At 53.5% G+C, this 12,835-nt stretch overlaps 1 protein-coding gene across 2 annotated transcripts in view; it reads right to left on the minus strand.

The window, feature by feature from the left end:
- Nucleotides 1-2,645: 2,645 nt before the first annotated feature.
- Nucleotides 2,646-12,835, minus strand: part of gabbr1b (gamma-aminobutyric acid (GABA) B receptor, 1b) — a 47,721-nt gene continuing 37,531 nt past the window's right edge. The window contains exons 13-18 of one of the 2 annotated variants that reach the window (XM_030119996.1): nucleotides 6,987-7,094; nucleotides 6,613-6,706; nucleotides 6,380-6,507; nucleotides 3,498-3,626; nucleotides 3,231-3,374; nucleotides 2,646-3,052 (exon numbers count right to left, since the gene is read on the minus strand). In XM_030119996.1, the coding sequence (XP_029975856.1) occupies nucleotides 2,765-3,052; nucleotides 3,231-3,374; nucleotides 3,498-3,626; nucleotides 6,380-6,507; nucleotides 6,613-6,706; nucleotides 6,987-7,094 (891 nt within the window). In that variant the 3' untranslated portion in view covers nucleotides 2,646-2,764. Of the gene's footprint in view, nucleotides 3,053-3,230; nucleotides 3,375-3,497; nucleotides 3,627-6,379; nucleotides 6,508-6,612; nucleotides 6,707-6,986; nucleotides 7,098-12,835 lie in introns of both variants that reach the window. The other variant, XM_030119995.1, reaches the window with a different exon arrangement.

Raw genomic sequence — 12,835 nt, forward strand, 5'->3', positions numbered from 1 at the left:
AGCAGCTGTAGAGCCACTATAGAGGGGATGTAGAGTCACTATAGAGGGGATGTAGAGTCACTATAGAGCAGCTGTAGAGCCACTATAGAGGAGCTGTAGAGTCACTATAGAGGGGATGTAGAGCCACAATAGAGGGGATGTAGAGTCACTACAGAGGAGCTGTAGAGTCACAATAGAGGGGATGTAGAGTCACTTTAGAGGGGATGTAGAGTCACTATAGAGGGGATGTAGAGTCACTATAGAGGGGATGTAGAGTCAATATAGAGGGGATGTAGAGTCACTACAGCGGAGCTGTAGAGTCACTATAGAGGGGATGTAGAGTCACTATAGAGGGGATGTAGAGTCACTATAGAGCAGCTGTAGAGCCACTATAGAGGGGATGTAGAGTCACTATAGAGGGGATGTAGAGCCACAATAGAGGGGATGTAGAGTCACTACAGAGGAGCTGTAGAGTCAATATAGAGGGGATGTAGAGTCACTATAGAGGAGCTGTAGAGTCAATATAGAGGGGATGTAGAGTCACTATAGAGGGGATGTAGAGTCACTATAGAGGAGCTGTAGAGTCAATATAGAGGGGATGTAGAGTCACTATAGAGCAGCTGTAGAGCCACTATAGAGGGGATGTAGAGTCACTATAGAGGGGATGTAGAGTCACTATAGAGGGGATGTAGAGTCACTATAGAGGAGCTGTAGAGTCAATATAGAGGGGATGTAGAGTCACTATAGAGCAGCTGTAGAGCCACTATAGAGGGGATGTAGAGTCACTATAGAGGGGATGTAGAGTCACAATAGAGGGGATGTAGAGTCACTACAGAGGAGCTGTAGAGTCACAATAGAGGGGATGTAGAGTCAATATAGAGGGGATGTAGAGTCACTACAGCGGAGCTGTAGAGTCACTATAGAGGGGATGTAGAGTCACTATAGAGCAGCTGTAGAGCCACTATAGAGGGGATGTAGAGTCACTATAGAGGGGATGTAGAGTCACTATAGAGCAGCTGTAGAGCCACTATAGAGGAGCTGTAGAGTCACTATAGAGGGGATGTAGAGTCACTATAGAGCAGCTGTAGAGCCACTATAGAGGCGATGTAGAGTCACTATAGAGGGGATGTAGAGCCACAATAGAGGGGATGTAGAGTCACTACAGAGGAGCTGTAGAGTCAATATAGAGGGGATGTAGAGTCACTATAGAGCAGCTGTAGAGCCACTATAGAGGGGATGTAGAGTCACTATAGAGGGGATGTAGAGCCACAATAGAGGGGATGTAGAGTCACTACAGAGGAGCTGTAGAGTCAATATAGAGGGGATGTAGAGTCACTATAGAGGGGATGTAGAGTCACTATAGAGGCGATGTAGAGTCACTATAGAGGGGATGTAGAGTCACTATAGAGGGGATGTAGAGTCAATATAGAGGGGATTTAGAGTCACTACAGCGGAGCTGTAGAGTCACTATAGAGGGGATGTAGAGTCACTATAGAGGGGATGTAGAGTCACTATAGAGCAGCTGTAGAGCCACTATAGAGGGGATGTAGAGTCACTATAGAGGGGATGTAGAGTCACTATAGAGCAGCTGTAGAGCCACTATAGAGGAGCTGTAGAGTCACTATAGAGGGGATGTAGAGCCACAATAGAGGGGATGTAGAGTCACTACAGAGGAGCTGTAGAGTCACAATAGAGGGGATGTAGAGTCACTATAGAGCAGCTGTAGAGCCACTATAGAGGGGATGTAGAGTCACTATAGAGGGGATGTAGAGCCACAATAGAGGGGATGTAGAGTCACTACAGAGGAGCTGTAGAGTCAATATAGAGGGGATGTAGAGTCACTATAGAGGGGATGTAGAGTCACTATAGAGGGGATGTAGAGTCAATATAGAGGGGATGTAGAGTCACTACAGCGGAGCTGTAGAGTCACTATAGAGGGGATGTAGAGTCACTATAGAGGGGATGTAGAGTCACTATAGAGCAGCTGTAGAGCCACTATAGAGGGGATGTAGAGTCACTATAGAGGGGATGTAGAGTCACTATAGAGCAGCTGTAGAGCCACTATAGAGGAGCTGTAGAGTCACTATAGAGGGGATGTAGAGCCACAATAGAGGGGATGTAGAGTCACTACAGAGGAGCTGTAGAGTCACAATAGAGGGGATGTAGAGTCACTTTAGAGGGGATGTAGAGTCACTATAGAGGGGATGTAGAGTCACTATAGAGGGGATGTAGAGTCACTTTAGAGGGGGTGTAGAGTAGCTATAGAGGGGATTTAGAGCCACACATGGCTGCAGAGTAGCAGGTTACAGATCTCTCGATTAAATTCCACTTCTTTACAAATAAACAGTGTATTGATCCATCACAGCCAGTTGAGATTGACCATGATTCTACTTCCTGTTTTCAGTGTGTTCAGTCTCAGCATACAGTCAAAGTCTGAGGAGCCACATCAAGACTCAACCACTCAAATGGACTTTGTTGATTGGCTGTTGAATTTGTAGGTTTTCTTTGTCTGTCTCTTGCTGCTGCTCTTCCAGACTTGGTGTGAGTGGACATGAGCGTCCTCCGTCCTGGCGGTCAGTCCTCAGTCACATGTTGGAAGAGGACAGCAGCACTACTGGGTCTCCAAGACCTGCTGGAGTATCTGAGGGGAAGGGAAGAGGAAGCAGCGATGTCGATGATGATGGTCCTCCTCAGGCTCGGTCTCTGCTAGCTGCTGGGATGCCTTCTGGAGGGCTGCTCCTGCAGACGCTCGGTTCGATTCCCAGGTCCCGGGCGGGCGCTCCACTCACTTGTAGAGCATCTGCAGGCGGCTGGTGTGGCAGTTGTTGCGGCTGATCTTGCTGTCGGGCTGGTAGAGGCTGGAGGAGTTGGAGAAGGGGGCGGGGCCCAGGTGGGGCTCGGAGGTGGGAGCGGGGTAGCCCGGGGGCGGGGCCAGGGCCCGGGGGTTGCTCTGGGCGACGGAGAGCGGCGGGGGGCTGTGGTTCTGGTTGGTGATGGTGGAGGCCCGCCTCCGGGACCGCAGCGCCTGGCGCTCCGACAGCTGGCTCCTCAGCTCCGACACTCGCTCCTCCTTCTGAGGACGACAACACACTGCAGCTCAGAGGGTGTGTGTGCGCGCGTGTGTGTGTATGAAACATGTTTCTGATTGTACATGTGTTCTCCTCTCAGCTCTGCTTGTTAACGCTATCCTGACCTGGTTCAGACAGTGTTTTCATTCTGGCCCCGCCCACCTCCTGAGTGGCCCCGCCCACCTCCTGAATGATCTTCTGCAGCTCCTTGTTCTCCCTCTCCAGCTGGCGGGACTTCTCCTCGTCGTTGTTGTTGGTGGACGATCCCGTCTTCATGGTCTCCTGAGCGTCCGACTGCCACTCGCCACGCGTGATCAGACGCCGCATCTACACACACACACAGGGTGCGTGTGTGTGTGTGTGTGTGTGTGTGTGTGTGTGTGTGTGTGTGCGCGTGTGAGACAGGCTCACTGAGGCTCTGAAGGGATCAGGGAGGGTCTTCCCTCTTACCTTGGGGACAAACAGAACCACCAGGGTGATGTAGACGGAGAAGACGATGGCCAGGGAGGCGAAGGCGAAGGAGGCGTCCTGCTGGGAGGACAGGATCATGGTGACGGGGGCCGTGATCATACACAGCACCTGAGGAGAACCACACAGAGCAGCAGGTGAGGAGACGGGCCGAGACCCGGGGTCCAGGACCGGCTCCGTCACCTCGACCGGAACAGCTGGGGACCGCCAACGCTTCATGACAGCCGGAACCGGCGGTAAGCAATACAGCTGTGACTGAAATGAACCAATCAGCAGCCAGACAGAACCAGCTCATCATCCCTCAGTGTCTCTCTCACCACATGAGACCTGGACTCTGCTGTCTCTGGACAGCAAACATGGACAGATCTCTTGACTGCGTCACTGTTCAAACTGCCTCCTGAGCTGGGTGACGGCGCCCTCTGGTGGTGAGTGGCGAGTCCGCCATGCCTGCAGCACGGAGCTGCAGAACCAGGTCAGTCCCGTGAGGACTGCGTCCTGCTGGTGGACAAGCTGTGGTCCACATGCCCAGGACAGGGCGTCCTGTTCCATACCGGGACAGGGCGTCCTGTTCCATACCGGGACAGGGTGTCCTGTTCCATACCGGGACAGGGTGTCCTGCAGACAGCTAGTCATGAAGACACTGAGGTCGTCTGCATCAGCAGAGGCCGTCAGCGGACGTCAGGGTCTGAGGACCCGGCAGAGGACTGAGCGCTGCCTCAGCCTGCTCAGCTGTGAAGCTGTCCTGACAGGGGACAGTCCTGCTGGGACTGGACCTGGACCATACTGAACCTCCAGAGTGTGAGAGGGTGAGTCCAGGAGCACGAGCACCGCTGGAGTGCCCGGTAAGGTCCTCATTTCCTCAAACTTTAAAAACATCTGCACTTTATAGAACGCTGTCAGATCCTCAGAACAGTCTGGATTACACTCTGTCAGGTTTCATTATCAGTTGGGAAAAATAAAAGACCCCCTGAAAATGTAAGGAATCCCCAATACTGGTAAAAATGTAATGACAATATCAGTCAGGGTAGTTTATTACATTACTGGGTTTTATTACATTTTTGATCAAGTAAAGTACAAATGTTATTTATATGTAATTCTCAGGAAGTTATTACATTATCGGATGCTGCACCTGCTGTCCCCCCCCCCCCCCCCCCCACACACACACACACACACACACACCCACCCACAAACACACACACACACACACACAGCTTCAGTGCAGTGTTTCCATCAGGAAGCCAGTGAAGCTGTGAGTCCAGCAGTGACCAGCAGAGGGCAGCACTGCTGCACCAACAGCTCTGATCTCCAGAGGAGGGTTTAGCATGTCCAGCTGCTGCAGCGTCTCCTGGACGGTGTCCCGCTGGGAGGACGCGTCTCCACAGCAGAGACAGCAGAGCGGCGGTCCGACCGGCGCCGACCGGACCGCCGGACCAACAGCCGCACCAGAGACAGATACACCAGAGACAGATACACCAGAGACAGACGCACCAGAGACAGACACACCAGAGACAGACGCACCAGAGACAGACACACCAGAGACAGACACACCAGAGACAGACGCACCAGAGACAGACGCACCAGAGACAGACGCACCAGAGACAGACGCACCAGAGACAGACGCACCAGAGACAGACGCACCAGAGACAGACGCACCAGAGACAGACTATCTGGAGACAACAGTCTGTGTCACTCTGACCTTCTAAAAACACTCCCTATGTGTTCAGCAGTGTGTGTTCAGCAGTGTGTGTTCAGCAGAGTGTGTGTTCAGCAGAGTGTGTTCAGCAGAGTGTGTGTTCAGCAGAGTGTGTGTTCAGCAGAGTGTGTTCAGCAGAGTGTGTGTTCAGCAGTGTGTGTTCAGCAGTGTGTGTGTCCAGCAGTGTGTTTTTTCAGCAGTGTGTGTTCAGCAGAGTGTGTGTTCAGCAGAGTGTGTTCAGCAGAGTGTGTGTCCAGCAGTGTGTTTTTTCAGCAGTGTGTTCAGCAGTGTGTGTTCAGCAGTGTGTGTTCAGCAGAGTGTGTGTTCAGCAGAGTGTGTTCAGCAGAGTGTGTGTCCAGCAGTGTGTTTTTTCAGCAGTGTGTTCAGCAGAGTGTGTGTTCAGCAGAGTGTGTTCAGCAGAGTGTGTTCAGCAGTGTGTGTCCAGCAGTGTGTTTTTTCAGCAGTGTGTTCAGCAGTGTGTGTTCAGCAGAGTGTTTTTTCAGCAGTGTGTTCAGCAGAGTGTGTGTTCAGCAGTGTGTGTTCAGCAGAGTGTGTGTTCAGCAGTGTGTTTTTTCAGCAGTGTGTTCAGCAGAGTGTGTGTTCAGCAGTGTGTGTCCAGCAGTGTGTTTTTTCAGCAGTGTGTTCAGCAGAGTGTGTGTTCAGCAGTGTGTGTCCAGCAGTGTGTTTTTTCAGCAGTGTGTTCAGCAGAGTGTGTGTTCAGCAGAGTGTTCCAGATCAGCTGTTTCCAGATGTTAGTTCTCCTGGGTCTCCAGAACCTCCTGCTGGATCTCCTGCTGCTGCAGCCCAGAGATTTGATCTGTCCTCACAGCTCCTCCTCGGCTGAACACCCTGATCCTCTAGAACCTTCTAGAACCTTCTAGAACCTTCTAGAGCCCACTGAACACCCTGATCCTCTAGAGCAGGGCTACTCAACCCCGGTCCTCGTGGGCCACAATCCAGCATGTTTTGGATGATTCAAATGATCAGCTCATCATCAAGCCCTGCAGAAGCCTGGTAAGGATCCTGATCATTTGAATCAGCTGCGTTGGACGAGGGAAACATCGAAAACATGCTGGATTGTGGCCCACGAGGACCAGGGTTGAGTATCCCTGTTCTGGAACCTTCTAGAACCTTGTAGAAGCGGCTGGTCGCTGGCGGAGCGAGGACTCACGGCCACGTTGTAGATGGCCATGCCCACGGCGCGGTGGTCGTTGATCTTCTCGGTGGAGACGGACTTGGTCTCGTAGGCCAGGAAGATGCCCAGCAGCAGCAGCAGGCCTTTGTACCCATAAACCACTCCTGCAGAGAGAGGACAGGTTTCTGAGACAGGGACGTGGACGGGCCGTCAGGACGGCCGAGCCGGGGCGTCCTCTGGGAGTCTGGTGAACGAGTGAATCTGCTCACCCAGCCATGTGTTCATCTTGTGGGAGCTGCAGTGCTCCAGCAGCGGCTGGATCAGGACGTCCAGGTCCCCCTTCGGGGCCTCTCTGGTGAACTTCTGCTCCGGGAGAAGAACAGGAGACACATCAGCAGCAGAGCAGACACTCGGAGGGTCCCTGCTGATGGACTGATGGACCCTACAGGTCAAAGGTCAGTGGAAGCAGCGACAATGTGACGGACGCTGCCAGCGTGCCACTGAGCTAACAGCGAGGTACGGTTAATAGATGGAGTTTATCTGCTGCTGTTTGGTTTGACCTGCTGGTGAAATGTGATCTGGATGAGGAAGTGGATCTCCTCTGAGGTTCTCCAGGAGAACCGGGGCGAGCAGAGCGCCGTACCTCCACCGTGATGTGTAGAGGATCCACGATCTGCCAGACCATCAGCGACAGGACGTCCACGCCCAGCAGCACCCCCACCGTGGCGTTCAGCTTCCAGGGCTCCAGGTGCTGCAGAACACAACAACGTTCTGCCGTCAGCAGAGCATTCTGGGCCACAGCTGCAGCCAGACCAACAGAGCGGCTTGAGAATAGAGAGACAGAGCAACACGAGAGCAGACACGCAACAGAGCAACTCAACCACAGAGCGTCACAGCAACACGATTACAGAACAACACAGCAACAGCAGAGAGAAACTAACTGATGAGAGGATGGAAGAGCACTCAGTACATGTAGAGAAGCACACACACACACACACACACACACACACACACACACACACACACACACAGACACACAGACACACACACACACACACACACACACACACACACACACACACACACACACAGACACACACTGGGATGTCCTGCAGCCCTGACAGCAGCTCAGGCTTCCAGCTGAGGGAAGTCTGCGGAGTGTGTGAGAAGTTTGGGAGTTGACTCCTTCAGCAGGACGTCCCTGAGACGTCCCTGAGACGTCCCTGAGACGTCCCTGTGAGCGTCTCTGCCGGTCTGTGAGTCTGACTCTTCCAGAGACGCAGTGCCACTTCGGGCTGATGACAGTGTGTGACTTCAGCTGTGATGTGTGATGCGTTCATGAACACTGGGCCATCTGAGCCCTGGGGTCTCCAGCAGAAGAGGTGTCTCAGAGCTAACTGAGTCTGTCCAACTGCTGGACGGGCGGCGTCTCCCGACGGCAGGCCGGTGTTAAACCAGACCAGCTTCCCAGACCAAGCAGCGATTCTTCAAGCTCCTGGCAGATGCAGCAGTAGGACCGTACCGACTTCACCGGAACACACCGACTTCACCGGAACACACCGACTTTACCGGAACACACCGACTTCACCGGAACACACCGACTTCACCGGAACACACCGACTTTACCGGAACACACCGACTTCACCGGAACACACCGACTTTACCGGAACACACCGACTTTACCGGAACACACCGACTTCACCGGAACACACCGACTTCACCGGAACACACCGACTTCACCGGAACACACCGACTTTACCGGAACACACCGACTTCACCGGAACACACCGACTTTACCGGAACACACCGACTTTACCGGAACACACCGACTTCACCGGAACACACCGACTTCACCGGAACACACCGACTTCACCGGAACACACCGACTTTACCGGAACACACCGACTTTACCGGAACACACCGACTTCACCGGAACACACCGACTTCATCGGAACACACCGACTTCACCGGAACACACCGACTTTACCGGAACACACCGACTTTACCGGAACACGCCGACTTCACCGGAACACACCGACTTCACCGGAACACACCGACTTCACCGGAACACGCCGACTTCACCGGAACACGCCGACTTCACCGGAACACGCCGACTTCACCGGAACACACCGACTTCACCGGAACACACCGACTTTACCGGAACACACCGACTTCACCGGAACACACCGACTTCACCGGAACACGCCGACTTCACCGGAACACGCCGACTTCACCGGAACACACCGACTTCACCGCAACACACCGACTTCACCGGAACACGCCGACTTCACCGGAACACGCCGACTTCACCAGAACACACCGACTTCACCGGAACACACCGACTTCACCTGAACACACCGACTTCACCGCAACACAACGACTTCACCTGAACACACCGACTTCACCTGAACACACCGACTTCACCGGAACACACCGACTTCACCAGAACACACCGACTTCACCGGAACACACCGACTTCACCGGAACACACCGACTTCACCTGAACACACCGACTTCACCGCAACACACCGACTTCACCTGAACACGCCGACTTCACAGCAACACACCGACTTCACTGGAACACACTGACTTCACCTGAACACACCGACTTCACCTGAACACACCGACTTCCCCTGAACACGCCGACTTCACCGGAACACACCGACTTCACAGCAACACACCGACTTCACTGGAACACACTGACTTTACCTGAACACACCGACTTCACCTGAACACACCGACTTCACCGGAACACACCGACTTCACCTGAACACGCCGACTTCACCGGAACACACCGACTTCACAGCAACACACCGACTTCACTGGAACACACTGACTTTACCTGAACACACCGACTTCACCTGAACACACCGACTTCACCGCAACACACCGACTTCACCAGAACACACCGACTTCACCGGAACACACCGACTTCACCAGAACACACCGACTTCACCGGAACACACCGACTTCACCTGAACACACCGACTTCACCGCAACACAACGACTTCACCTGAACACACCGACTTCACCTGAACACGCCGACTTCGCCGGAACACAGCGACTTCACCAGAACACACCGACTTCACCGGAACACACCGACTTCACCGGAACACACCGACTTCACCTGAACACACCGACTTCACCGCAACACACCGACTTCACCTGAACACGCCGACTTCACCGGAACACACCGACTTCACCGCAACACACCGACTTCACTGGAACACACTGACTTCACCTGAACACACCGACTTCACCTGAACACACCGACTTCACCTGAACACACCGACTTCACCGCAACACACCGACTTCACCTGAACACACCGACTTCACCGCAACACACCGACTTCACCTGAACACACCGACTTCACTGGAACACACTGACTTCACCTGAACACACTGACTTCACCTGAACACACCGACTTCACTGGAACACACTGACTTCACCTGAACACACCGACTTCACCAGAACACACCGACTTCACCGCAACACACCGACTTCACCTGAACACGCCGACTTCACAGCAACACACCGACTTCACTGGAACACACTGACTTCACCTGAACACACCGACTTCACCTGAACACACCGACTTCACCGGAACACACCGACTTTACCGGAACACACCGACTTCACCGGAACACACCGACTTCACCGGAACACGCCGACTTTACCGGAACACGCCGACTTCACCGGAACACACCGACTTCACCGGAACACGCCGACTTTACCGGAACACGCCGACTTCACCGGAACACACCGACTTCACCGGAACACACCGACTTCACCTGAACACACCGACTTCACCGCAACACACCGACTTCACCGCAACACACCGACTTCACCAGAACACACCGACTTCACCGGAACACACCGACTTCACCTGAACACACCGACTTCACCGCAACACAACGACTTCACCTGAACACACCGACTTCACCTGAACACACCGACTTCACCTGAACACACCGACTTCACCAGAACACACCGACTTCACCGGAACACACCGACTTCACCGGAACACACCGACTTCACCTGAACACACCGACTTCACCGCAACACACCGACTTCACCTGAACACGCCGACTTCACAGCAACACACCGACTTCACTGGAACACACTGACTTCACCTGAACACACCGACTTCACCTGAACACACCGACTTCCCCTGAACACGCCGACTTCACCGGAACACACCGACTTCACAGCAACACACCGACTTCACTGGAACACACTGACTTTACCTGAACACACCGACTTCACCTGAACACACCGACTTCACCGGAACACACTGACTTCACCTGAACACGCCGACTTCACCGGAACACACCGACTTCACAGCAACACACCGACTTCACTGGAACACACTGACTTTACCTGAACACACCGACTTCACCTGAACACACCGACTTCACCGCAACACACCGACTTCACCAGAACACACCGACTTCACCGGAACACACCGACTTCACCAGAACACACCGACTTCACCGGAACACACCGACTTCACCTGAACACACCGACTTCACCGCAACACAACGACTTCACCTGAACACACCGACTTCACCTGAACACGCCGACTTCGCCGGAACACAGCGACTTCACCAGAACACACCGACTTCACCGGAACACACCAACTTCACCGGAACACACCGACTTCACCTGAACACACCGACTTCACCGCAACACACCGACTTCACCTGAACACGCCGACTTCACCGGAACACACCGACTTCACCGCAACACACCGACTTCACTGGAACACACTGACTTCACCTGAACACACCGACTTCACCTGAACACACCGACTTCACCTGAACACACCGACTTCACCGCAACACACCGACTTCACCTGAACACACCGACTTCACCGCAACACACCGACTTCACCTGAACACACCGACTTCACTGGAACACACTGACTTCACCTGAACACACTGACTTCACCTGAACACACCGACTTCACTGGAACACACTGACTTCACCTGAACACACCGACTTCACCAGAACACACCGACTTCACCGCAACACACCGACTTCACCTGAACACGCCGACTTCACAGCAACACACCGACTTCACTGGAACACACTGACTTCACCTGAACACACCGACTTCACCTGAACACACCGACTTCACCTGAACACGCCGACTTCACCGGAACACACCGACTTCACAGCAACACACCGACTTCACTGGAACACACTGACTTCACCTGAACACACCGACTTCACCTGAACACACCGACTTCACCGGAACACACTGACTTCACCTGAACACACCGACTTCACTGGAACACACCGACTTCACCTGAACACACCGACTTCACCTGAACACACCGACTTCACCGCAACACACCGACTTCACCTGAACACACCGACTTCACCTGAACACACCAACTTCACCGCAACACACCGACTTCACCAGAACACACCGACTTCACCGGAACACACCGACTTCACCAGAACACATCGACTTCACCGGAACACACCGACTTCACCTGAACACACCGACTTCACCGCAACACAACGACTTCACCTGAACACACCGACTTCACCTGAACACGCCGACTTCGCCGGAACACACCGACTTCACCAGAACACACCGACTTCACCGGAACACACCAACTTCACCGGAACACACCGACTTCACCTGAACACACCGACTTCACCGCAACACACCGACTTCACCTGAACACGCCGACTTCACCGGAACACACCGACTTCACCGCAACACACCGACTTCACTGGAACACACTGACTTCACCTGAACACACCGACTTCACCTGAACACACCGACTTCACCTGAACACACCGACTTCACCGCAACACACCGACTTCACCTGAACACACCGACTTCACCGCAACACACCGACTTCACCTGAACACACCGACTTCACTGGAACACACTGACTTCACCTGAACACACTGACTTCACCTGAACACACCGACTTCACTGGAACACACTGACTTCACCTGAACACACCGACTTCACCTGAACACACCGACTTCACCGGAACACACTGACTTCACCTGAACACACCGACTTCACTGGAACACACTGACTTCACCTGAACACACCGACTTCACCAGAACACACCGACTTCACCGGAACACACCGACTTCACCGGAACACACCGACTTCACCTGAACACACCGACTTCACCGCAACACACCGACTTCACTGGAACACACTGACTTCACCGGAACACACCGACTTCACCTGAACACGCCGACTTCACCTGAACACACCGACTTCACCTGAACACACCGACTTCACTAGAACATGCCGACTTCACCTGAACACACCGACTTCACTAGAACACGTCGACTTCACTGGAACACACTGACTTCACCGGAACACACCGACTTCACCTGAACACACCGACTTCACTAGAACACGCCGACTTCACCTGAACACACCGACTTCACTAGAACACGCCGAATTCACCGCAACACACCGACTTCACCGGAACACATCGACTTCACCG

This window comes from Salarias fasciatus, chromosome 22 (genome assembly GCF_902148845.1).
Source record: "Salarias fasciatus chromosome 22, fSalaFa1.1, whole genome shotgun sequence".
Classification (NCBI taxonomy): domain Eukaryota; kingdom Metazoa; phylum Chordata; class Actinopteri; order Blenniiformes; family Blenniidae; genus Salarias; species Salarias fasciatus.